Source organism: Dipodomys ordii, unplaced genomic scaffold (assembly GCF_000151885.1).
Source record: "Dipodomys ordii isolate 6190 unplaced genomic scaffold, Dord_2.0 Scaffold119, whole genome shotgun sequence".
NCBI classification, from domain to species: Eukaryota; Metazoa; Chordata; class Mammalia; order Rodentia; family Heteromyidae; genus Dipodomys; species Dipodomys ordii.
Genome location: NW_012267335.1, coordinates 1,358,335 through 1,386,318, shown reverse-complemented (window position 1 = coordinate 1,386,318; position 27,984 = coordinate 1,358,335). Strand labels below are relative to the sequence as shown.

Here is a 27,984-nt window from a genome sequence, read left to right as displayed (position 1 = left end):
TGGGCGCGCGTGCACATGCTGGTCCTGGGACTTGAACGCAGGGCCTGGATGATGTTCCTGAGTTGCTCAAAGCTAATACTCTACCACTTGAGCAACAGCTCCACATCCAGCTGTTTTGGTGCTTAACTGAAGAGTTTCATGGACTTTCCTGCTGAAACTGGTTTCAAACGTTGATCCTTAGATCTCAGCCTCCTGAGTGGCTAGAATTAAAGGCGTGTGCCACCAGCACCCATTTTATGATTACAATCCCACTAATTTGGATAAGAATTTTGTACCAGATGCTCTGAACAGTTTTCATTAGAAAACTGTTTTCATTTCTTTACTGTGATGCTGACACTGCTTTTGTGGTGCTGAACGCTGAGAACGAGTTCCTCTCCCATCTCCACCTGGATGGGATTATCTAGAACAACTGCAGCTTGTTTCCAGTGTGAGGCTTCACTTGAAGTGTCCAATTTAACCTCTTCATCAAGGTACATATGAAACCAAAATGGAATAGCAGTCACTTGTCCTGATCTACAGATGTGTACCTACAGAAAGCAAGAAATCACAAAAATCTCACCAGTGACAATTGATTAAGTCTTCTTTCTCTTTTTAGTTAATTTTAAATACTGAAATTTAATAATACACTGAGTCACCCAAATAAAATATTAGCCTATTTTGCTCACCATATTTGCTCAAATTAATTTTTGAATGTTTTTCAGAAGACTTAAATCTTCAAAAGCAAGTAGAACATACAAATATTACCTAGTTTAATTAAGTATCATCCTGAATCTGAAAAGTGGTAACTACATGCTGAGCTTACCTTCACTTCTCTGCTGGAGGTGTTCAAATAAGGAGTCATCAAATCTAGTCTTAAGAGTTCCACTGGCTTGCTTAAAGGTAAACAGGGCAATGACGATAGGTCCAAAAACACACGTATAGGCACCTATGGAAAGGGTATTTTTTTCATTTTTTTTCATCCTTTTTGTGGTTAATGTCCATTAAGTGTTTGATTTGTACTTGACCCAATGACTGGATGCTTTTTATAACTACTTCATTTATATTACCACACCAGATAAAGGCATAAAGATTTCCATTATTCCAGTTTTACAAGAATAATCCAAAGTTTAGTCAGTTTAAAAAATTTGCTTTTACTTCTAAAAACAAATTAAGTTTTTGCTTAACCAAACAGCTCTAAAAAGCCTAGGATTTATGAGTTAAAAACTAGTATAGGATTACATGTTAAGTTTCTTGACAAAAAAATAAAATTCAACCAAATGGAAACCTGGAAAATAGTTTATTTCTAGAATCTAGAAATAGTTTATTTCTCAATCTTGGATGTAAATTAAAATCATTCAGGAGCTTCTAAAAGGCCTACTCTCTTTGGCCATCATCTATATCAATCTGGAGTCTGGCTCTAGGTATCTGTAGTTGTCAAAGTCCTTAGATGTCTCCAGAATACAAAAGGAAACCCCACTGCCATTACATATTCTAGAGATCTTAGTTTTAAAGAACTCTTGCTATTAATACTTTCCACTGGGGCTGGGATGTAGCTCAGTGGCAAAACACTTGCCTAGCAACTGCAACATCCTGGGTTCGATCTCCAGTACCAAGAGAAAAAAAAAAGACCAAAAAAAAAAAAACCAGTTAAAAAAAATATCTTCCATTCTCTCCTTTTAAAATCCAGAGGAAAATGTTGCTTAAAGCTGCTTTCTGCTAGGCACTGGTAATTCACGCCTGCAATCCCAGCTACTCAGGAGGCTGAGATCTGAGAATCACAATTTGAAAAGCCAGCCCGGGTAGGAAAGTCCATGGGACTCTTATCTCCAATTAACCACCAAAAAAGCCAAGGAAGTAGAGCTGTGCTCAAGTGGTAGAGCACTAGCCTTGAGTAAAAAGCTCAAGGACAGCACCCATGCCTTGAGTTTAAGCCCCAGGACTGGCACCCAAAAAACAAAAACAAAACAAACAAAAACAACAATAAAAGCTGCTTTCATTTCTATAAAACCTTCATGGAGATACAAGCCCTCTCCCCCTCCCCTCTCTCTCCGTCTCTCCCTCTCCCTCCCTCCTCTCCCTCTCTCTCTCATTCCAACAGCACCCAACCTTCCTTTCCATCACTGACAGAAATCCTACACCATTTCTTTTCTAGATGCTCACCTGAAACTGGTTGATAAAAGGTGCTATATTTAACCCAAGTGTACGATCCGTTCCCTGAACAGCGCTCTCTTCTAGCAGTGTTTGTGACTCCACGAGCATCCCAAACATCAGCATATACTGAGGAAAGATTTTGCCTCCAGACTGCAGTAAACACCTAAGGAAGGGTAAATATGTTAAAATGTTTTTCAATTCTCTATGTTTTGTAGATCTCAATAACTAAAAGCCATGAATTACTGAGCTACAGTTTATATACAGTCTAATGGACTGTGTTATTATTGACTACAAGTTCAGAATGGTAAACTACTGAAAATAATTTCCTAGTAAGTCAAACTTAGAGTGATAACTGACCTAAAGAGAAAAAAATAATTATGTAACTGTAACCCACCCCACCCTGTTCATTGCCTTTACATTAAATATCTATTTAAAAAAGAGAAAAAGAGTAAAGAGAGAAAGCCAAAGAAAGGAAGAAAGAAAGGGAGGAAGGGAAGGAGGAAGAAAGGGAGGGAAGGAGGAAGGAAGAAGAGAGAGAAAGGGAGAAAGGAAGGAAGGAAGAAAGAAAGAGAAAGATAAGCCGGGCGCCGGTGGCTCACGCCTGTCATCCTAGCTACTCAGGAGGCTGAGATCTGAGGATCACGGTTCAAAGCCAGCCCGGGCAGGAGAGACGGTGAGACTCCTATCCCAATAAACCACTAGAAAACCGGAAGTGGCACTGTAGCTCAAGTGGTAGAGCACTAGCCTTGAGCTGAAGAGCTGAGGGACAGCACCCAGGCCCAGAGTTCAAGCCCCACAACCGCCAAAAAAAAAAAGAAAAAAAAAAAGAGAAAAATAAGGAAGGAAAGCACAGAGAGAGAAAGAAAGGAAAAGCAAAATACTGTTTTTACTAGGTTTTGTCAAGTATCTTTTGTCAAGTATCTTCTCAGTGAATAATTTCCTTATGCTATTACAATCTTTAATTCATGACACCACTTCTCTTTATAAAACAACCTGTTCCTATAGTTCAAAACTGAAGATATGTACACATCTATTTTTCTTAAATCTCGGATTGCAAATATTGACTACTGCCTTGTTTGCAGGGCTGATAAGTACAACTGAAGGACTTCAAATCTTAGCTAAATTTTTCCTTAGAATTAAACAATCTACACTGAAGGAGAAATGCCTTTAAAAAGAGACATAATATATTACAAAATGTGTTATAAAACAACCCAAGAGGATAGGGAATTATTCCCAAAATGCCATCAAATGAGTGCTGCATTTTTCTAACATTACAGTTTAAAAATGTGATTTCTCTGTATTTATACTGAATGTCTTACTATTTTCAAGATATCATTAAACTCCTTCTATGAAACATAGGCTGCCTAAATCCAAAATAGGTGTTTTTCTTCACATCTACAGTGCACAAATTCCTTTAGCAGAAAAGGTACTAGTAACAGGTATACAAAGAGAAAGGCATGAAATCACAAGTACCAAAAAGCAATACTTCAGGAACAATGATCCAGACTCATTTTTGCAGCCATGCCATTCAAGAAAAGAACTGACCTGAAGAATGAGCTGAACAAAACATTGAAATTTATATCTACTCTGTGTTTTACCTGGATATTGCAGCTTTTTCCATTATTTCCTGTTGAATAAGTCCAGACGGTTCAATGGCATCCAGTATGATTATGCTCCACAACTTGTCTGACTCCGGCCTCTGCAGCACAGCAGACTCATCCTCCACATGCCTCAGCCAAAACTCCAGTGTTTCCTTAGGAAAGTGATTGGCTTCAGATATGAGGTCAAGAGCAGTACGATGCTGGTCTTTTTCCACAGAACTGTAAGGTTTAACCTGCCCAAGTGTGCCGGCAATTATAGGCAGGACAGAGAAGCCTTCAGACACATCTAACACATAGAAAGGTTCAGGGATGTCCTGTGCAGTGTAACTCTGTCCAGTTCCACAGTGTACCTCATTATCCTGACACTGAGTATCCATAGCCTGGCACAGCTTCTCTGGGGCCAAAGAAGATAACACTCTCTTCATTGCCATCTTAAAGCCTTCGTGATATGAAGTGTTGTTGAGCAAAGCAATTTCGGTGGATTCCAATATGCACATTTGCTCTACACAATCTGGTTTACTGGTCTGAAGATTAGCCAGGGCACTACAGAGTTCAGCCTCATTCCCGAAAGATAGCAAGTCTTTATTCTTGGTAAAACTTTTTACAACTTCCATCTCATGGTCCAAAGCCAAGACATTGATTCTCAAGTAACAATCCTGACAAGATGCTTCCATTGTAACATGATCACCAGGCTTTACCCAGTAGTCTTCATTAGTAAAAAAGAAAGAGTTTTTAAAAAGCAGTTGATTAATATGGAGCACTTTAACTCAGAGGAAAACACACACACGCACTCACACGCACACACACACACACCTATCTCACATCTATCCCCCTATTTAAAACACGTAAAGAAGGATTTACATTTACACATTTAATGTATATAAAAATAGGGAAATCCCAAGCCGGGCGCTGGTGGCTCACGCCTGTAATCCTAGCTACTCAGGAGGCTGAGATCTGAGGATCGCAGTTCAAAGCCAGCCCGGACAGGAAAGACCGTGAGACTCCTATCTCCAATAAACTACCAGAAAACCGGAAGTGGCGCTATAGCTCAAGTGGTAGAACGCTCGCCTTGAGCTGAAGAGCTGAGGGACAGCGCCCAGGCCCAGAGTTCAAGCCCCACGACCGACAAAAAAAAATAGGGAAATCCCATCAGCTTAACTTAGGGAAAAACTAAACTTTGAAGATTCTATAATTTGTAGTACTATGGAGAGATTCAAGAGCTCCACATCCCATTATTGGATCCTAATTGTATCACCATTATGGTCGTGTGTGCCCACACACACACACTAGGGCCTTGAAGTCAGGGCCTGGTGCTGTCCCTGAGTTTTTGCTCAAGGCTAGTACTCTACTACTTGAGCCACAACTCCACTTCTGGCTTTTTTGGGTAGTTAACTAGAAATAAGAGTCTCATGGACTTTCTGGCCCAAGCTGGCTTTGAACCTCAATCCTTAGATCTCAAGCCTCCTGAGTAGCTAGGATTACACATACAAGCTACCAGCACCTGGAAGTCATTTGCTTTTTAAAATTGTAATTTATATATGTTATCATGTCCCCAAATTGATGAGGGTAGGAGAGATAATAGAGGACTTGAGGAACTCTATCATCTTTGGCAATGAAGTTATCAAAAATAAAGATAAAGCCAGAGCAGGTGACTCATGCCTACTCAGGAGGCTGACATCTGAAGATCACAGTTCAAAGCCAGCCCGGGCAGGAAAGTCCGTGAGACTCTTTTCTCCAATTAACCACCAGAGAACCAGAAGTGGTGCTGTGGCTCAAGTGGTAGAGTGCTAGCCTTGAGCTGAAGAGCTGAGGGACAGCACCCAGGCCCAGAGTTCAAGTCCACGACCGGCAACAAAACAAAAACAAAAACAAAAATTTCTTCTAAGCAGGGCAGTAGTGGCTCATATTTGTAAATCCTTGCTACTCAAGAGGCTGAGATCTGAGCGGTGGAGCACTAGCCTTGATCAAAAAAGCTAAGGGACAGCACCCAGGCCCTGAGTTCAAGCCCCATGACTGACCTTAAAAAAAAAATTCTTCTAGACAGAAAATACCTTTGATAAAGATTTTCCCTAGGGAAGTTCATGGATCCCCAAACTCATACTGCAAAATTCTGTGCTACAAGTGTTGTACTTTTATGACCTAGTGCTCCACAAATTCCATCCGTTGGGTTCTTTAATGGGTAATATACCTACAATTAAAACAATACTTGGCCAACATTTTCCATCAAAAACTAGACCAGCACTTCTTTTGTCTACTATTAACTAGAAAACCACTTAATGGTAAGTATTTCTGAGGATATACAGCAGAGTTCTGTTTTAAATCTCTCTGCTTAATTATATGTATTAGCTACTTAAATTTACTTCTGAAAAAGGAAAATAAAATCTGAATGACTACCTAATCTCTCTCGATGGAAAACTTCGTATCCAAAGTCATTTTTCCCCATTTTAGTGCACAAAAGTACCAATGGGAAAAAATATCAAAACAAAAATAAAAATGAGACGCACCTACCTGCAAGGTCCTGCACAGGGTACACAGCCTGCTCCCAACAAGTTTCCTCGCCAGGACTTGTGGACAGACTGTACTCCTCATCAAGCTGGAGCACAAACCAAACCACAATGGCATCTAGTGTGCCTTCTTTAATAACAGGAATGCTAATTTGGCCAGGTGTTTTAGTTGTAAGAGTTTTTAATTCCTAGAAAAGCAACAGTAGGATTTAGTACACTAGAATGTGTATTGTCTCAGTATCACTACTCCATCCCTCAGCTTTTCAGGCCTGCCCTTGGGAAATGAGCATCTTAGTGCTTAAAGTTACTTACATCATATTACATGAGAAGTTGTGACCGATTACATCAGAGTACTATGCAATTACTAAAAAGTTACTGATGCAGAGAAAAAACTATGATGGATGACAAAGGCAAGTAGCAAACCAATATAAATTACATGTGTGTATATGTGTGTGTGTATGTATGTGTAAGAGAGAGAGGGGGGAGGGAGAGAGATTGTGAGGGTTTTGATTAAGTGATAGTTTAGGCAACAAGTTTATCTCAACCAATAAAAAAGCTAGGCATCCTGGTGCACATCACCCCACCTAAATAAGAAGATCACAATTCCAAGCCAGTCTAGACATTTGCAGAGCCTTTTCAAAAACTAAAGGAAAAAAAAAGGCTGGGGAGTGGCTCAAGTGGTAGAGCACTTTTATACCAAGCCCAAAGTGTAGAGCTCAAACCCTAGTACTGGTCCCACAAAAGTGTGTGTGTATGTGTTTATACTCATAAAACAAAAAAACAAGTCTAGAAAGATACTTCAAAACTAGTATGGGGGGCTGGGAAGGTGGCTCAGTGGTAGAGCGCTTGCCTTGCATGCCTGAGGCCCTGGGTTCATTTCCTCAGCACCACATAAGAAAAAAGAAAAAAGCTGGAAGTGGCACTGTGGCTCAAGTGGTAGAGTGCTAGCCTTGAGCTGAAGAGCTGAGGGACAGTGCCCAGGCCCAGAGTTCAGGCCCCACGACCGGATCCAAAAAAAAAAAAAAAAAAACTAGTATGGGGCAAAAAAGCTTAGAAACACAAAGGGAAGAAAAATACTGGGCCTTTTCATCTCTATTTTTCTGTATTGCTAAAAAGTGCTATATAGAGAGCCATTACTGGCAAAGTTAAAATTTTCATAAGATATATGTGTAAACAAAAATTTTAATGCACTTCAAATATCAAAAAATGGCTAGGTGCTGGTATATAATCCTATAATCCTAGTTAATCAAGAGGCTGGAACCAGCCTCAGCGCTTACTAACCTATAAGTAGAATTGCAAACTCGTAAGTCTATCTCATATATATATATATATATATATATATATATATATATCTTTTTTTTTTTTTTTTTTTTTTTGGCATTTGTGGGGGCTGAACTCTGGGCCTGGGCGCTGTCCCTCAGCTCTTCAGCTCAAGGCGAATGCCCTACCACTTGAGCCACAGCACTACTTCTGGCTTTTTTCTGCTTATGTGATGCTGAGGAATCGAACCCAGGGCCTCATGAATGCAAAGCAAGCACTCTACTACTGAGCCAACTTCCCAGCCCCTGTCATATATTCTTATGGTCTTTCTTACCCAGACTGGTTTCAAGCCACGAACCTTTGAGCTCAGCTTCTTGAGTAGTTAGAATTAGAGGTGTGAGCCACCAGTGTTCAGCTCATGTCCTTTATATCATTTTAAACAAAACATAAAATGTTTTTACCTGAAGATCATTAAAATCGACTTTCATAATTTCAAAGCACTCTGTCAAAGCCAAATATCCTCCAGAAATTCGACTCATTTTCTCAGTTGTATAAGGCTCAACTGTTTCTTCAGTATCGAGAGAAGAATAAGCTGGACTCTGAAATTTCACATTTGGTGGCAAATGGATACCAGCAACGTCTTTAACCACCACTCTGGTGAGAAATGCAATTTATTTAAAAAAAAAAAAAAGCAATGAATCAAGAAATATCACCTAATATTGAGTTCAGAACAAGATAAATGCAAATATAAGGTAGACCTTGTATGTCAAGGTCAAGGCTTCTTAAATGTATATATACAAGTATGTGCATGTTGGACAAAAGAAAAACCAGGCATGTGTGTGCACACACATGCATCTCATAATGGATCACTTGCACAAAATTCAAACGAGCACATTAATATGTGGACATCAAGAGAGCAGCTACTTTTGAGGGAGTGAGAGCCCTGGTAATACAAAAGGACTTCTTCCTGGGCACTTTCTAGTATGGTAGTTCTGATCCTCAGTCAGAGCAGTGGTTACCAAAGTGTATCCACTTAATGAAATTAATCAAATTATAAATTTCTGACTTATGCATTTGTGGTAAAAATGGCTTCACTCGTAAAATTTACACTGACAACAGAAACACTTCATGACACTTTAGCTACACCCTTATGTAAAAAGAAACATTCCAAACCTCAAAAGCGTTTCAGGTTTTTTAAATTCAAATAAACTTTTAGAAATTATTATACTCAAAAAAATGAGTTATCAGCTGGTCATTGATGGTTCATGCCTGTAATCCTAGCTTCTTCAGAGGCTGGAATCTGAGGACTGCAGTTTGAAGCCAGCCAGGGCAGTCCATGAGACTCCTAACTCCAATTAACCACCCAAAAGCCAAAGTGGAGTTGTGGCTCAATTGGTAAAGTGCTGGCCCTGAGCAAAAAAGCTTAGGGACAGCACCCAGACACCGAGTTCAAGCCCCAGGACCAACACACACACACACACATACACACACACGTATGTGTATTTATGTATACATATATATACACATATTTATCAAAATTTGTGGCAAATAAGTTCCTTTTAGATTATAAAATACAGTAACATAAAAATATTGTCAAAACATCATAGCAAATAAAAATTGAACATCATCTTCACAGTACTCCTGATTTCTTCACAATTAAACACTTGATGTGTATCTTTGCACACCATTTTTAAAAATTTGTATATATTATGAATATATATTATTGAAAAATATAAATCTATATTCCTCTGCTTCTAACTTTCTAATTTTGAAAATCATCCAAGTTCATACAAGTTTCCAGAACAATATAAAAAACTCCCACAAGCTTTAAAGTGTTTTGCTACATTTATCGTGCTCTCTATTTTTTTCTGTGCCCTTTGAACCCATTTCTGAGTCCATCTAAACTTCAATAGACATTTCAATATATATTTATTACAAAAAATTAAAATTTCTTAATCCTAGTACTGTTATTTAAGTATTTTCCAACCAACAAGTGGTATTCTTTATTTTGTTAACTGTCTCTTTAACCTCCTTCAATCTGGAACAATTCCTGTTTCCTTTGCTTTCTCAACATTGACATTTTTGAAGGTAGACCAGTTATCTCAAGGAATGGTCCAACTTGGGTTTGCATATGTTTTCCTTGCAACTAGGTACTTCTTTTACACTCTGCATGCAATACCATCTAAATGCTGACTGGTGACATTAACTTTAGCCTCTTGGTAAAGATATTATGTGGTTTCATCTCTGCACAATTAACAATTTTCCTTTTAAAATAAGTACTTTGTGTATTATTCTGTATAAGTACATAAATAGCCAAATTGCCCTGAGTATCCATCATGATTCTTGCCTGCATCTTTATATGACAATTGCAAATAGTCATTCTGCACCATTTATATTATTCTATATTAATTGGGGAGTAAGTCTCAGGAACTTTCCTACCTGGAATAGCTTTGAACCATATACTCAGATTTCAGCCTCCTAAGTAGTTAGGATTATAGGTGTGAGCCACTGGCACCCAGCCACCTGTCTAGAACTCAGACTCCTATTTAAGGGTTTAATTCTTTTTTTTTTTTTGGGGGGGGGCCGGTCGTGGGGCCTGAACTCTGGGCCTGGGCGCTGTCCCTCAGCTCTTCAGCTCAAGGCTAGCGCTCTACCACTTGAGCCACAGTGCCACTTCTGGCTTTTTTTCTTTTTGCTTATGTGGTGCTGAGGAATCGAACCCAGGGCCTCAGGCATGCAAGGCAAGTGCTCTACCACTGAGCCACCTTCCCAGCCCCTGGAACAGTGGTTTTTAAAAATATTTTTGTTGTTGTTTTCTCATAAAAGTGATATGTGTATGCCTCAGCAATTTAATTATAGTTCTCTAATGGGAAGAACAAATGCAGAGACCATTGAAAAGTGTATGTATATACAGCATTATTATATAAAAATAGAGTCCAAAATAACTTTTTTCAATATCAACTGAATTTAAGTACCATAGGGAAACACAACCCAAAAGAGTCTATAAAACAAGTATTTTATTTTAAAAAGTTCCTAAAATGATGTTGTCAGACCAGATGATCTTGAAATCCTTTCTAGTTCTAAAATCCAATGACTATTATGATATGTATCACAGTGAGGTAACATACAAAAAACAAGAGCTACAGGATTATATCCAAAGTATTTAATGGGCAGAGGCCAAAAATCATTAACAAGTGACACTGTCAAAACTTTCATTTTAAACAAGGGCAGCATTAACACAAAGTGTGTTAAGTCCATTATTTTAGCTCCGTTCATGTTTGGGGGAATGAGTTACTGGGCTTTTTGCTTTGGGGTTTTGAACTCAAGACCTTGTTCTTGTGAGGCAAAGACTCTACCACTCAAGTAACATCCCTAGTCCTTTGTTGTCTTATTTATTGGATAGGGTCTTTCTTTCCTAGGGCTAGCATCAGAATTCAATCCTCCTACTTATGCCTTCTCCACTTAATATGAACTACCATACGGGGCTTTTAGTTGAGATGGGGTCTTGATAACCTCTGTCCGGGGACCAGCTTAGAGCTGTAATCCTCTCCACTTCTCAAGTGACTGGAATTACAGGTATGTAGCATCACACTAAACTTATTTTTAAAGTTAATGATCACAAATTAAAACATTGAAATCTAGATTTTTCCCAAGATCTTAATTTTTTTTGTTACCACTTACATGATGCTAATAGGCAAACCTGTCTTTTATTAAACTATTTTTACAAACTAAGGGTGTTGGTATTTTTTGTCAGGACTAGATGCTAGAAATGTATCTTAATTCTTACCAAAAAAATAGTGAGTTGTAAATAAGAAAATTTATAATACCTTTCAGGAATATGTTTTGGAATTTCTAAGTCAAGTGACTTCATGTGTAAAAGTTTTATCCCCGTGTCCATCTTGTTTGCAGATACGACATCACGAGCAAGTTCATACATGGTCTTGGATAACTCACATGCATACACTGACAGGGCCCCAGCATTTTTAGCGAACATACTATGAAAGAGAAAAGGACTCCATCAAAATGTTAATAGACTTGTAAAGCTAGAAACAGGAGGTTTTACTCTTTAATCATTACTCATTCTGTAGTCTCAGAACTGAAAAAAAAAAGAATATTCTTGTCCAGAAAAAAAATCACTCAATATGCATGTAGCATACTTTTAAGACAGATGAGAAGACTGCCAAGAGGCTTTCTAGCATCCACCACCACAATGCTAATACAAAAAAATTCTCTTAAGAGTGAGAAACTCAAAATTTCAGTAATCCAAATTTTGCATAGAAGTCTTCTCTAATTCTTAACAAAATTAGTTAAAAACAAGTGCTACTTTAAAATTCCAATGTTACATTTTTGGTATGTGGAATAAGCTTCAATTTACATTAATACAGGTGAAAATGTAATCAAACAGCAATTACAACAAACCTCAATATTCCAGTTCCTGCTCCAATGTCTAAAACACTTTTGGACCCCGAACAGACAGCCTTTTGGATTGCTGCATTGTAGGCAAGATTCCTTCTGGTGTCATTAAGCATAATAAAGTGCCAGCGCTCAACCAACCAATTTGCAACACGATAAAAATTCTCCTTTGCATCATTGAATTCAGGGTTTAACTTTACTGCTTTATGAAAATATCCAGCTGCTTCATCTCTAAATCCCATTCTAGAACAACAAAAAGAAAAGTTAAAGACAAAACACATTCAACTATATGTGAGAATCCCTTATTAACATTCATATCCTAAAGAATATAGGATAAGGGCTGGGAAGGTAGCTCAGCGGTAGAGTGCATGCCTTGCAAGCATGAGGCCCTGGGTTCGATTCCTCAGCACCACATAAACAGAAAAAGCTGGAAGTGGCGCTGTGGCTCCAGTGGTACAGCGCTAGCCTTGAGCTGAAATGCTGAGAGACAGCGCCCAAGCCCAGAGTTAATGCCCATGACCAGCAAAAAAAAAAAGCAAGAATATAGGATATGTCCTTTGGAAAGCTTTTTGTGACCATTACAAAATGCCAGGTTAAGCTGGGTACCAGTGGTTCGTGTCTGTAATCCTAACTACATGGGAAGCCAAGATACGAGGATCGTGGCTCAAACATGCCCAGGCAAGGAAGTCCATGAGACTCTTACCTCCAATAAACTACTCAGAAAAAGCTGGAAGTGGCAATGTGTCCCAATTGGTACAGTGCTAGCCTTGAGCCAAAAAAGCTCAGGAGCAGTGCCAGGCCCTGAATTCAAACCCCCAGGACTGGCAGAAAAAGAAAAGGAGGGGAGGGGAGGGGAGGGGAGGGGAGGCAAGGGCAAGGGCAGGGAGGGAAGAGGGGGTGGGAGTGAACAAAACTATCAAGCCACCTAGAACAGTGCCTCTCTAATTTGTCCTTTCTTGAAATTGGTTGTTTGCTGGACAATAAAATTACACAATGTGATAGCATGCAGCTCATATATCATCAGATTTTAGCAGTACCAAAGTAGTCTATACTCTGCACATGAAAGCTCTCTGCCCACATGTGTGTATTTATAACAATGTCAAGTTGCTACATAGATTTCTAAACAGTTATATTCCAAGACTCATGGTGTCAATGAGTTAAAAAAAAAACACCTTTTCATCTAATTATTCATTTAAATACATTTGTTTAAATCTGATGATACTGGATTAATAAAAGGTTATAAAAGTGAAATACCCAAGATATTTCACAAATAAATGTCCAGAGAGAAAGCTATATTTTCTCTCCTAGAACAGTGATTTATTTTTATTTTTATTTTTTGTCAGTCGTGGGGCTTGAACTCTGGGCTTGGGCGCTGTCCCTGCACTCTTCAGCTCAAGACAAACGCACCACCTCTTGAGCCACAGCGCCACTTCCAGTTTTCTAGTAGTTTTATTGGAGATTAGAGTCTCATGGACTTTTCTGCCCAGGCTGGCTTTGAACCGTGATCCTCAGATCTCAATCTCCTGAGTAGCTAAGATTATAGGCGTGAGCCACCAGTGCCTGGCAACAGCGATTTTTTTTTTAACAGACCGTTTTTTATTACAAAAAGTATAAAAAAAAAACAACACTGGCATAGATAATAAAGGTAAGGGCAAGTGATTATGTAGTAAATGATATAATACAACTACTATGATATTTCAGATTATATCTACTATTCCTGTTTTTTCCTTGTTACTAACATATCCTTCATTACATCAACTACCTATTAATACCTCACATTAAAGCTTCCCTGTATCAAATTACTTAAATTGTCAGGCATGGTGGTACATATGTATAGTCTCAGCTACTCAGTAGAATAATATAGGACTCGCTTGAGCCTGTGAGTTCTAGACTAGCCTGCAACCAAGACCAGTGAAGCTCCATCTCAAACAAGGCAAATTACTGTATAATTTATCACTTACTCCTAATACAGAATAATACTTAGCAAGTAATACAGAAATTAGTACAAACCTGAAGAGATGTTCCCCCATACTATTACAAATCACTTCATCATCAGGAAATAGTTCCAAGGCCTGTTCGTAACAACTGAGTAAGTCTTGTATTCGATTGAGTGCATCAAGTTCTTCTGCCCATTTGAACAATGTATACTGAAAAGTTTCCTTTACAAACAAGAAAAAAAGTCAATAAAGACAGACTTAGAGTTCAAGCCTCACAACTGACCAAGAAAAAAATCTCACTGAACAGTTCTGGAAAATGAATTTTACCACCTATTATATTGCAATAATATGCAGAATTCGACAGGCTGAGCATTCTAACTCTTTGCATGCTTATCTGCCATATCACAAAAATCTCGTTCTCCTATTTCTTTTTTCTAGATCAGTATTTCTGGAGTTTCTCCTTGACCCTCTTCTCTTTTCTTACTCATTGCCAATGCATTAACCTTCTCCCCTATTTGTAAATGATGCTACATCATTTACAATTCAGTCCTTGATTTTCTGACTCATAAATACAGCTTCCTACTAGTCATTACAACCAAACAAGCATTTCCTCACATGTGGCTCTTTTCTAATATTTTCTCAGCATTCAGTGTTAACCTAGGCTAAATCAAAATGATGAGCAACATCAATTCTGTTCCTTTTTTCAAGAGATAACGAGGGAAGAGGAGGAAATGATAGTTTGGCAGAAAAATAGAACCCTACTGAATACCACACAGGGCATCTGCCAAATGAATGCAATTTTTATGCATGTGTTTTTATCCACTACTGAGGACTAAATCCCAGGGCCTCACCTCACACATTTTGCAAGTGTCAGACATTTTCTTTTTGTTGTTGTTGTTGTTTGTTTGTTTTTGTCGGTCGTGGGGCTTGAACTCTGGGCCTGGGCGCTGTCCCTCAGCTCTTCAGCTCAAGGTGAGCACTCTAGGACTTGAGCTACAGCGCCACTTCCACTTTTCTAGTGGTTTATTGGAGATAAGAGTCTCACCAACTTTCCTGCCCAGGCTGGCTTCGAACCCCGATCCTCAGATCTCATCCTCCTAAGTAGCTAGGATTAAAGGCGTGAGCTACCAGCGCCGGGCTCTTTTCTTTTTGTTTTTTTAACCATGCCCACCCGGCTTGTTTATTGGAGAAAGGGATGTGGACTAACAATGTAAAGACAGCTGGGATGGTTTAAATACACTAAATATGGGGCTGGGAATGTGGCTCAGTGGTAGAGTGCTTGCCTAGCATGCATGAAGCACTGGGTTCAATTCCTCAGTACCATATAAACAGAAAAAGCCAACGTGTTGCTGTGGCTCAAGTGGTAGAGTGCTAGCCTTGAGCAAAGGAAGCTCAGGGACAGTGCCCAGGCACTGAGCTCAAGCCCCAGGACTGGCAAAAAAAAAAAAAAAAAACCCACAAGAACAAAAAACACTAAGTATCTTTAAGAGACATACTGTCCCTGTTTACAATACAGGAAACTAGGAAACACAGAGCTGTAAAGAACACTACTCTACTGCTGCCTACATAGAGAAAGAAAAGGATCACACAACATCTCCTCCTGAATGCAACAGGACAGCTGGTCCTCAAATTTAAGTGAACTACAAAAGTCTAGATGCTACTGACATCTAGTGGGTAGGACTGAGATGCTCCGTGCTCTCCTTCCCCACTATAAGGAATTATTTTACCTAGAATGTCATTAGTATTAAGGGTGAGAAACCCTGGACAAAATGAAGCGGCAGCAACTGAAGAAGCTACATTCTAAAACTACTTGGAGGAAAAAAAGAAGAAGAAGGGGGACGGACGTGTTTCAACAGAGTAACTTGCAAATCATCAATAACTGAAGCCAAAGATGAAGTTCAAGGCACTGTATTCCACGACAGTGACCCACAACCATCCCTTTCACATACAGCAAATATAAATGCAGGGGTCTCCCAAAAGAAGGGTACTGAAATTACATGTAAGTGAAAAAGAGGCTATTGGTGACCCCCCCCTCATTTTGCAATCCGTCGATCTTCGGGATTTTAACTAAGGAAATGTGGCGACAGAGACGTGACATCTAATTTTTCCCAAGTAAAACAAACACCTGTGTTGAGGCAGCTCGAATCCCCCAAATGGGAAGCGCACTGAGGCGTGAGCCAGGGCAGCCCACGAGAAGCGGGCGAGGGACGGTGAGTATTACGGACGTTGGTTTTTGAAGGCACCCCCCGTTCTGCGGGGCTTGGGGGTGCGGGAGCGCGGGGCGCCTTCCCTCCAGGACCCGCGGCGGCGCCCGCAGGCCGGGGCGGGGCCTCACCTTCACGCCGTCTTTCAGCTCCGGGGCCAGGCTGAGCACCAGCAGGTAGTGAGCGTAGGCCGTGCCGAAGTCCCGGGCGCCCAGACAGTGCTCGGCGCTCTGCAGGGACCGCGACACCAGCTCGTCCCGGCCCGCAGCAATGGCGGCGCCCCGGCGGGGCCTGGACCGAGGCCGCGAGTTCGGCATGGCCAAGTCACGGCTGGTAGGAGCTCAGAGGGAAACGAAAAAAAAACCGCCTCCACGTTACATTCCCGGGACTCAAGGAAGGAAAGTTCTGGATGGGCGACAGGTGAGCGCGCCCACCGGCCGTCCACCACAGGCCCCGCCCTCTCCTCCACCGGAAGACGGCGTTCTCCGCCCAACTGCAGACTGGGTTGGACGGCGCGCGCGGTGATGACGTGAGCACGTACGACGCGAGCGGTCCTTGCGCATGCGTGGATGTCGGTCCTGCCCTCCCTTGGCGGGACTTCTTCCTCCCTCGAACTTGGACGGCTGTTTGGTCGCTCTCTGCTTGCTTTCCCGACTGTGTGGTGGCGGTGTGAGGCCCCCGTGGCGCAGACGCAGAGCGCCGCGCTGCACACTCCTGCAGCGACTGGCTGCCAGACGTTTGGGGACGCTGCTTGAGCTGTTTGGGGATCGCCGTGTACCGGATTCGACGCGCCACGAGCCCTGGAGGGCTGGGAAGGTGGCTCAGTGGTAGAGCGCTCGCCTCGCATGCGTGAGGCCCTGGGTTCGATTCCTCAGCTCCACACAAAGAGAAAAGCCGGAAGTGATGCCGTGGCTCAAGTGGTGGAGCACTAGCAGAAGAAGCTCAGGGACAGCGTCCAAAGTACCTTAGGTTTGCTCTAGAATGTACTTTTACCGGCACTGTTTGTCTTAAGTCATTGTCCCAGAATCCTGTGAGGCGAACCTTTGGGTTGCATTCATTTGTAGGGGGCCAGGTGGGGGGGGGGTGCCCAAGTTCACTGGCCTCGGTGTGGCTGCGGCTGCCTGACCAGAGCCCTGTTAGGTTAGTGTGGAGTGAGTGGTAGCACTTAGCCCTAGGCGACGGGGACAAGCAACGAAGCAGTGCGGGAAGAGCTCACCGGGTCTCTACCAGAGAACGCCACCGGAATTAACTCACTCGTAGAAAGGAAACTGTGTTTTTGGACCCCAGACCCGAAGTCCAGGAGTCCCCGCTAAAGAACCCAATTTTAAAGTAGGCAAAGGGAGCTGTGCACAGTGGCTTACACCTGTAATCTTGGACACTTATGAGGATCTGAGGATCACGATTCAAAACCAGCCAGGGCAGAAAGTCCATTAGACTCTTATCTCCAATTAACCACCAAAAAGCCAGAGCTGTGGCTCAAGTGGTACTGTGTCAGCCTTGAGAACAACTCAGAGCACTGAGTTCAAGCCCCAGTACACAGACACGCACACACACACACAAAACCAGAGGTACCTTTTAGGAGTAGAGCACTTTCCAAACATGTGGAGGCCCTGGGTTTCAATCCCTAGTATGAGAGAGATGGAGAGATTTTTCACTTAAAAGATAGGAAACTTATCTGGAAATAAATTGCTAGAGACAGACGAAAAATGTTAACATGAGACAATTAGAAAAAATTGAGTGGAAAAGAGAAAGTGGGAAAGGATGACAACTTACAGGGAAAGTGACAATACTGAAATAATCACAAGTAGCAACTCAGATCTCAGATATTAGGGCTAAAAATACAGAATTGGAAGTCTTCAAATAAAGAGTTGATCACTGAAGTAATGAATGGGTTTTCCACAAAAAAAAAAAAACAAAAGAATGTTAATGCCAAAGGAATTTCAGTAACTCACAGACATTTTCCAACATATTAAATGAGGGAATGAGGAATATGCCTGACTCTTACCAAATGTGTGATTTGCCCTATTGTTCCTTTTTTGTAAAATGGGAAAACAAAAGGACCTTCATGGGGTTGCTGGGAGGATTTCATGCATACAATGTCTGCTAGACATACTGAGAGCTCAGAAACTTGATTACTGTCATATTTACAGTAACAAATTAGCTGTGAGGTTGAAGCACAATCTCAAGAGACTTGGTTGCAAGTCCATGTTCTACATTTACTAGCTCAGACCATAATATCAGATTACTGAGAAAAACATGCTTTGTTTTAATTCTAGGTCTACCATTTATTAGCAACTTTGCCTCAGACAGAATTTTCAAGCATAGTTTCCTTATCTGAAAAGTGTCTATAATAAATTACACATTGTATTTTGTGAAATTAACAGTACTATATATAAAGCATCTGGTGCGTGGTGAATAATTATTTAGTGTTAGTGGTTTTGTTTCCCTTAATTTAGTTGCATACTTCACTAATTAAGGTCAGATTCTTGCGGTTATCTCAGTAAACAATGTAGAGACCACTTTGTGTCATCTGAAGAATAGAGATAACGAATTGCAGATTGATGGTCAGACTCTAGTGAGTCATGCCTGTCAGCCACTGGAGAGGCGAAGATTTGCAAGATTATGGTTCAAGGCCAGCCTGGACAGAAAAATCTGTAAGATTCTGTCTCCAAAATAACCAGTGAACACCTGGCTCAAGTGGTGGAGCAGCAAAGCAAGCAAGCTGAGCAAATGCACCATGTTAAAATCTTAGTACCAGAAAAAAAAAAAAAAACAAGAAAAGAATTGCAGATTGGAATATAGCTTCAGAGGTTTCTCCTCAAACTGTTTGTAAACTTAAAAGAACAAGAGATAGAAAAGGCAGAGGAACCAGTTATATTTAACTGGGATTTTGAAATACTCGAATGTTCAGCATCAAGCCATATGTTTGATGACACTGGCAGGAGAAAGGAATTGAAATTCCAGATGGTGCTTTGTAGCAAATGGAAATACAACATGGATAGTCATTTGGTAGCAAATCTTTATCCTCTGTGGCATATAAAATGTATATGTATCCAGGTGCTGATGCCTGTAATTCTAGCTACTCAGGTGGTTGAGATCTGAGGATCATGATTTAATGCCAGCCCAGGCAGAAAACTCTTAAATCTAATTTAGCACTCGAAAAATTGAAAGTGGTAAGCCAGGCATCAATGGCTCATGCCTGTAATCCTAGCTACTCAGGAGGCTGAGATCTGAGGATCCCGGTTCAAAGCCAGCCCAGGCAGGAAAGGCTATGAGACTTATCTCCGGTAAACCACAGAAAACTGGAAGTGATACTGTGGCTCAGTGGTAAGAGCACTAGCCTTGATCTGAAGAGCCGAGGGAGAAAGCCCAGGCCCAGAGTTCAAGCCCCACGACCAACCAAAAAAAAAAAAAAATTGAAGGTGGTGCTGTGGCTCAAAGTGGTAGAGTACTAGCCTTGAGCAAAAGACTTCAGGAACAGTGCCCAGCCCCTGAGTTCAAGCCCCAGAACTGGCAAAAACAAAACAAAAAAAGGAATGTATATGTTTATGATCTGAATTTATTTTGGGAGTTCAAATGTATAAATTTGGGTACTGAATTACTGATTAAGTAATTACTAAAATGATATAAGTATACATGATCATATATAATACATTGCTATGAGAAGTAATTTTATTTTCCAGGACAAAAAATAATGTGTTGAGAAAAGCGGTATTACTTTACATTTTCAAATCTTCTACATATGTAAATTATTAAAAGATTGACAAATATTCATATCTGATCCTCATCCTGTTTCTTGCAACGTTTCTTCAAGTGAAGTACATGAAGAAAATCTGGCCTGACATAGAAACGTAGTGTTGTAAAAGGGAAGAGTATTGTGTAGCATTTCTAAAATAATTAAGGATTTTTTCTTAGATGGAATACTCAACAAGTACTAAGTACTGGTTGCTTGAAGTTACAATACAGAATTTGAAAATCTATCAATGAACTCATACATTAATTTTTTTGTGGGGGGTCCGGTTGTGGGGCCTGCACTCTGGGCCTGGGCACTGTCCTTCAGCTCAAAGCTAGCGCTCTACCACTTGAGCCACAGCGCCACTTCCAGCTTTTTTCTTTTTGCTTATGTGGTGCTGAGGAATTGAACCCAGGGCCTCATGCATGCAAGGCAAGCGCTCTACCACTGAGCCACCTTCCCAGCCCCTACATTAATATTTAGTGATTGTTGTTGCTTTTCTTGTGCTGGGACACATATACAGAAACAACTAAAGAGAAGATTTACTTTAGGTCAAAGTTGCAGAGATTTCAGGAGCCTGTTGGAGTAGGAAAGTTCACATCCTGAAGGCCAGAAAGCAGAGAATAGAGGAAGAAGCCTGGACGCTGTGACCTACTTTCTCTGCCTGGCTCCCACCTGCTATCTTTCACCACCTCCCAATTAAGCCATCATGTTAGGAATCTATCAAGGGATTAATCCACTGATTAGGTCACAGCCTTCAGGACCTAATTTCCTCTGCAATCAACATCACTGACACACTCAGAGGTGTGCTTTTTACTTATCTAGGCATTGTGTGTGTGTTTGTGTGTGTGTGATATTGTTTTGATTTTTGGGTTGTTTTTTTTTTTTTTTGGTTGGTTGTGGGGCTAGAACTCAGGGCCTGGGCACTGTCCCTGAGCCTCTTTGTGCTCAAGGCTAGGGGGTCTACCAATTGAGCTACAGTATCACTTCTGGTTCCTTGAGTGGTTAATTGGAGATGAGAGTCTCATGGGGACTTCTCTGCTTGGGCCAGCTTCAAACCTCCATCCTCAGATCTCAGTATCCTGAGTAGCTAGGATTATAGGGGTGAGCCACCTGCACCTGACTTATCTAGGCATTTTTTTAATCCAAATTGATCATCTGTGCTGAACTATAGTGGTCTCGCCCATTCTTTCAATGAATTTTTAATCTACACAAGATTTTGTAATGTCACACATTAGTTCTTTGGAAATTAATTAGTTCTCTGAGTTATGCAGATTTCTAAGTGCCACATCAGATATGTCATATAAAAATCACCTCTGTTATTATTGCCACCAATTTTTTTTAAAACCTATCTATTAGGCAGTTTTAAAGCTCACAGTAGTGGATAGACAATAAGCTGTCAGTTATGTTCTGAAAGTTACAGACTTACTTGGTCATTTTCAGAAAAATACCTTGCATATATTCAACTCTAAATAAACATAATTTGTTGTTTCAAATAAAGATAGGGTATTGTGAAAAAGTCCCCATATCAGCAAGCATGCAATTTAAATAATCTTACACATAATTTTGTTCAAGACCACCAACAAATTTCTTGCTGTATGCAGCAGAAGAGTTTTATACATATTTACTCTTTTGTCATGTGGATTATTAAAACATGAACTCATGGGGTGAACTTTATTATAAAGTAAGTGTTTTTCAGTGTTTTATTACAGATATCTCAATGGCATGAGCTTTTACTCCTGCAAGTTTACTGGAAAAAGACAAATAATGCCCAAATATTATTATGAACGTGTTTTAGTCATCTTGGATGGGACTTCTAGAGGGCCACATGCTGTACTTTGAGAACTGCTGACCTGGAATATGAGTTCTCTAAAAGCATTGAGCTTATTTTTTTTCAAAGCTCCATGTTTAACACTTGAATGTAGAATAGGACCTAGCACACAATAGTTGATCAAGAAATATTTCCAAAATGTATAAGGCAAGGACAGACAGGAGATTGATCTTTTGTGAAACACAGAATATGAACTTAAAATGTATGGGTTTTTTTTCACCATATGTAACACAATAATTAATGTGCCACAAAGTGACATGCAAGTATCATGTCATTATGGCCCTTGCTGAAGATTCCATTGACTTCTAAATTAGAAGTATTAAAGGAGCTATGGGAAAGAAAAAGTGTGCAATGTACCAGCATCAAAGAACAAATACTATTTAGTATTTGTTTTGTTTACATAGAAAGCTAAATTACTTTTAGAAATCACTTATCCCAACCCCTTTTTTCCTGTTCCTTTTTCTTGCAATGCATGCTAGATATTATAGCCCAATTTCTTTATTTTTACAAGTGAGAAAACTTAAACAGCTTGCAGAACTCAAGGGCCCCAAATCAGGGTCCTTAGTAACTGGACTAAAATAAAATACAGGATCTTTTATAGTATATTTCGCACAGAGCAATAACACGAAGGTGAAAGGGCTCTAAGAGAATCATTTTGGTGCAGTTCTCCCATAGGAGACTAGTCAAGCAAATTTAGAGTCAAAACCCCATAAGCACTCAGGACAGAGGAAGTCCTGAAGTTAAAGGAGAGAACATCTAAATGTCCTTTCTGGTAGTTACCTTGCTCCCTCCCAGACCACCCAGTCCGGTCATATGCAAAGACAGCAGGCAGAGTCTAGCTAATCTCATGGAATTATGGGAGTAAAGATCCTAGAAGTAAGCAAGTAGGGCCTAGATGGCTGAGGGGAGAGTCTTCAGATTTTACTTACTATACAGAAAAAGTAGCAACAGGACCAGAGACTGCAAAAGCTCTAACAGAACTATTTGAATTTTTTTGGAATTGTTCTGCATATTTCAGGTTATTTATTATCTACTTTGCACCTACCAAATGCCACTAAATCTGTCACTATGGCAACAAAAACATGTCCTGCATATTGCCAAATGCTCGCTAGGGAGCCTCTATCATCTCTGGTTACCATCTAATAAACATGCTTTCTGATAAATGGAGTGGGATTCAATTCATAGGCCATGACTAAAGTCTTTTAGTTCCCTTTCCTACCTCCCTTGTAACCCATTGAATCTTTAGGAAGAGGTAAATGGCAAGAACAAAGAGAATAGCTAGATCAAAGGTAAACTGTAGGCCTTTTATAAGAGCCTGATTTTTTTCATAGAAGAAACAGTTCGTTGTTGTTTAATTTTGTTGTTGTTGTTGTTGTGCCAGTTCTGGGGCTTGAACTCGGCCTGGGCGCTGTCCCTCAGCTCTTCAGCTCAAGGTTAGAACTCTACCACTTGAGCCACAGCGCCACTTTTGGTTTTCTGGTGGTTAATTAGAGATTAAGAGTCTCATAACGTTCCTGCCTGGGCTGGCTTTGAACTGCGACCCTCAGATCTCAGCTTCCTGAATAACTGGGATTATAGGTGAGCCACTGGCACCTGGCTATCCTTGCACTTTTTTGCTCAAGGCTAGTGCTTTTTGACTTGAACCACAGTTCTAGATTTTTTTCTTTTTCTTTTGATAGTTAATTAGTGATAAGAGTCTCGTGGACTTTCCTGCTCAGGTTGCCTTTGAGCCACTATCCTCAGATCAGCCTCCTTAGCAGTTAGAATTACAAGACTGAGCCAGAGGTTCCCAGCGGAAGTGGTTTTTGTTTTTTGTTTTTTTTTAAGTGCAAAACGTTTAAGAGCTTGGAAGAGTCAAGCACAGAGGTATTATACTATAAACCTAAGGTATGCCATTGGAAAGTGTGTAGTTGTCTATCAAAAGCAAATAAAAATTAGACATGCAGGAAGGAGGAAGAGAAGCTGAGGACCTGTGACTAGAATTTAGGTGTCCAGGAAAAGGTAGCGTCCCTGTGCTGAGTGTGCAGCCAGGGTAGGCAAGTCCCTAGGGAAAGGAAAGTGTGGTCTATAGCGTTTACCTGATTCCCATCAGGCCCTGCTACTAAGGCCTCTGTCACCCCGCAGCTGGAGCAGGTAAAGAAGAATCTCCCACCGTTTCCAATACTGAGAGCAACCCACACTTCCTGATCCTGGCAAAGTAACACAAAAGCATCTGGAGGTAGGAAAGCCAGATGAGAAGAGCTGTGGAAGAGAGGAGCTAAGCAGACTTACTGTAGATATTGAAGGTGGGAAAAGAGGAGGATTATCACCAAAGAAATTGTCTGTCTCAGCAGGTTCCACTCCACAAAAGGAATCCTATTTTCTTTCCCCCTGCTGACCATAGGTTTTGAACTCAGGGTCTGGGCATTGTCACTGAACTTTTTTGTTCAAGCTAGGATTCTACTACTTGAACCACAGCTCCACTTTCTGCTTTTGGTGGTTAATTGTGAGGTTAGAGTCTCAAGAACTTTCAACTGTGAAAAATTTAAATTTAATAACCCTATACTCTGCACATGCTTTTGGAGATGACTAGAGATCATCTCTTTCTTTGCTAATGGTTATTAACTAATACTTTTCTTCTTCCTCAGAAAACAATAGAATTTTACCTTACTTTCAAAAAACATCACAGTTTAGAAAAATACCACCACCAACACACACAAGAAAGGATTAACCTTTCATAAGCACATAATATGTAGATCATTTTCAGTAAATGCTTTGTTATATTGCAAAAGGGTATAGTTGCTATCTTCTAACACACTCTTAGTTTTGCAACTACAGTACTGTGAAATTTCAAGTTCTCATTATTGAACATGTGGGTTGTTTAACCTCTCTGCCTCATGTCAAAATTGGAATGATAAAAGAAAGCACTGTGCTCAAGTCAGACTATAAACCTTTTTGTGGTCAAGTGATTCATGAAAAAAATTCGATTCATGGAGAAAAAAACCCTACAGGTTTGGCTTTCAGGTCATTTCTGATACCTTTTTTGTTCTTTCCATTCAGGAGCTTTCTGTTCTACTTGTTATTTAACTTTTCAAGGAAAATGAGTTAGACTCCCAGAAGGTATCTATATTTTAGTTTATATAAGGAATAAAATGAGGAGACTTCTAGATGTTTTGTGTGTGTGTGTGTGTGTGTGTATTTGTGTTTTGTGTTGCTGGTGACATGCACCTTCACTCTTGCTCAGGCAGGCCTTGAACTGCTGGGTTCATATGAGTCTCTTACTTCAGCCTCCTGAGTAGATGAACTATATGTATTTGCCACCATGTCCGGCTCCTTCTTAGACTTCCTTGTTGTTGTTGTTGCTGGTCATAGGGCTTGAACTCAGGGCCTGGGCATGAAGTCCCTGACCTCAAGGCTAATGCTCTATCACCTTGATCCATAGTACCACTTTCAGTTTTCTAGTGGCTAATTGGAGATGAGACTCTCATGGGCTGGCTTTGAATTGTGACCCTCAGATCTTAGCCTCCTGAGTAGCTAGGATTACAGGCATGAACCACCAGTTCCCAGCAGACTTCTTAATTATAGTAGTGTTTTCTTTTGTAAAAGCTGTGAATTTAATTTTTTTTGTGTCATGGGGTTTGAACTCTGGGCCTGGGTGCTGCCCCTGAGCTCTTCAGCTCAAGGCAAGCACTCTACTACTTGAGCCACAGTGCCACTTGTAGTTTTCTGGTGGGGGAGATAATAGTCTCATGGACTTTCCTGTCTAGGCTGGCTTTGAACCGTAATCCTCAGTTCTCAGCCTCCTGAGTAGCTAGGATTACAGGTGTGAGCCACCAGTGCCTGACTCAGAGCCTTTTGCTTAAGGCTTTTTGGTAGTTTAGTGGAGATAAGAGTCTCACAAACTTTCTTGTCCGGCTAGCTTCAAATTTCATTGTCAGGCCTCAGTCTCCTGAATAGCTAGGTTTACAGGCCTGAGGCACCAGCACCCAGCTCTGCCTTTTTAAAAAAAGAATTCCCTCATTTGATAACTAACAAGAAACACAAAATATAATAAATTATAAAATTCTAAGAACTAACCTTTAAAATATGAGATCAAACAGGATATTAAGTAATGGGCAGCAATTTCTATCTTGTAAGTACTTTCAAACAAGTTAAAAACGATAAGAAGTTCTTGGGAAATTCTTATTAGTCATTGAAAAAAATAGCTCAACCCATCCTAATCTGGCAAAGACTTTAAGGGCTTAAATTCCTAAAAGCATTAGGAGATTTTGCTTTCTCCTATTTGCTAAGAATGCTGTGTAAGAATGATTAAAATACTTTTGTTTATGTGAAATACTTTGAGTCCATTTGCAGCCTGTAAGAGATGACAGCTTAAAGCTGACACTGTGGTGCTGCAGGAAATGTTGTTTAGAACTTGCACATTTGCTCTGAGTTGGTGGTTCTAAGCAAGTTTGCTAATGGGAAGTAGAGCTCTTCTTTGACTCCAGGACTGTTCAGGTCTAAATCATGGCTGTCCATGTGTGATCCCAGGTGACAACTATTTTTCATATTTCAGTGCATATCCAATCCTTTCCTCTCTTCAGACACATTGTTTTAGCTTGCAAAGTTGATTTCTTAGTGTGCTCTATTTCATAACTTTAGTGTATTTTCTGTTTATCTTAACAGTGCATGATAAACTTTTTTTTTTTTTTTTGGGTCCCGTCATGGGGCCTGAACTCTGGGCCTGGGTACTGTACCTCAGCTCTTCAGCTCAAGGCTAGTGCTCTAGCGCTTGACAGCTCAAGGCTAGTGCTCTAGCGCTTGAGCCACAGCGCCCCCTTCTGGCTTTTTTCTTTTTTTGCTTATGTGGTGCTGAGGAATCGAACCCAGGGCCTCAGGCATGCAAGGCAAGTGCTCTACCACTGAGCCACCTTCCCAGCCCCCATGATAAACTTTTTTGAAAACTACAGTCTAGCCTTATCTGTCAGCTAGTGATAACCTAAGTCTCTTATTCCTTTTCTCCGATTTTGTTATTGTTGTTGTTTTGGGTTTTTTTTTGGGGGGGGGGGAACAGGATTTGGCCAAGTAGCCCAGGCTAGCCTTGAACTCTTGATCTTCCTTCTATATCAATTTCCTGCTAGAAATTACTGGAATGAATTTAAATTTGTTACTTTTTTGTGGTAATGGATCAAATCCAAGGCCTTATGCATTCTACCACTGAACTATCAGCTCTCCAATTTTTATTATAAATATTATTATGATTAATACTCATGAGCGTAAATCATTTTTATAGGTTAATACCTCGAAGTACTAATATTAGTGGGTAATATTAGCATCCTCAGGTAACAAGTGCAACAATTAGGTGCATGTTTTATGATCGCTTTTATCTGAAAAGTTAATGTGAATACATATATAAATGTATGTGCATAGAGTTAAAAAAAAAAGAACGTAGGGAAGGGTTTTAAGCAGAGGAATTATGTGATCTGAGTTTTGTTTTAAAAGCACCTCCCGCTGCTCTGCTGCATTAGAGCCTATTTGTAACAGTACCAGTGGCTTGCAGCAGGGGGCAGCAGTGGAGGGAGGGAAGAGAGTTCAGAGGATTTGAGGAGATTGATTCCTAGTTTTTAGGTCTTGGGAGTTGGAAGGATGATGTTGACATCAAAGTAACAGAGAAAAAAGACTGAGAGTATGGTGGGCTTAGAAAGAACAGGAATTTCATTTGGAGAGGCTGATAGGTTTAGTGACCAGGTGAAGATGTTCAGTAGGCTGTTGAATGTATGAGTTTGGATTCTGCTGCCAGCAGGTATGTGCTAGAAACATAAATTTGGATTAGCACATAGAAGTGATTAACATATAGAAGGTACTTAAAACCCAGAAACTGGGTGAGACTACAAAGAGAGACAAGAGAGGATTGAGGAGATCATTCCAACATGAAAAAATATTCACTGTGTACCAGTACTGGTTTGTTTTGTTTGGATACCAGAGAGCAGCACTCAACCAATCTTGAGTAACTAACAGGAAATCCAGAATGAGTTTAGGGGTATGGAAATCAGGGAAAATTTAAGAGGATCCTGTTATAATCATACTCAAAACAAGAATCAACACAAAAATCTGGGTACCTAGTGGCTCACACCTATAATCTTAACTACTCACGTGGCTGAGTTCTTATGATCAGGGTTCAAATCCAGCCCAAGTAGTAAAGTCTATAATACTCTTATCTCCAATCAACCATCAAAATTCCAGAAGTGGAGGTATGGCTCAAATGGTAGAGCAAAAGGACAGCTCCCAAATGCTGAGTTCCAAGCCCTAGTACCAGCACCAAAAGAAAAAAGAAAGAAAGAAAGAGAGAGGGCTGGGAAGGTGGTTCTGTGGTAGAGCGCTTGCCTTGCATGCATGAGGCCCTGGGTTCGATT

General features: G+C 40.4%; 1 protein-coding gene across 1 annotated transcript; it reads right to left on the bottom strand.

Annotated features, from left to right (window-relative positions):
- Positions 1-163: 163 nt before the first annotated feature.
- Positions 164-16,501, bottom strand: Prmt9 (protein arginine methyltransferase 9). Its single transcript, XM_013029497.1, has 11 exons — positions 16,181-16,501; positions 13,919-14,067; positions 11,915-12,151; positions 11,283-11,490; positions 9,703-9,848; positions 7,957-8,149; positions 6,240-6,423; positions 3,729-4,437; positions 2,140-2,293; positions 803-925; positions 164-527 (listed from the first exon to the last, which is right to left on the bottom strand). The coding sequence occupies exons 1-11, from the start codon at positions 16,364-16,366 to the stop codon at positions 312-314; spliced, it is 2,505 nt and encodes an 834-aa protein (XP_012884951.1). The 5' UTR covers positions 16,367-16,501; the 3' UTR covers positions 164-311.
- Positions 16,502-27,984: the final 11,483 nt, after the last annotated feature.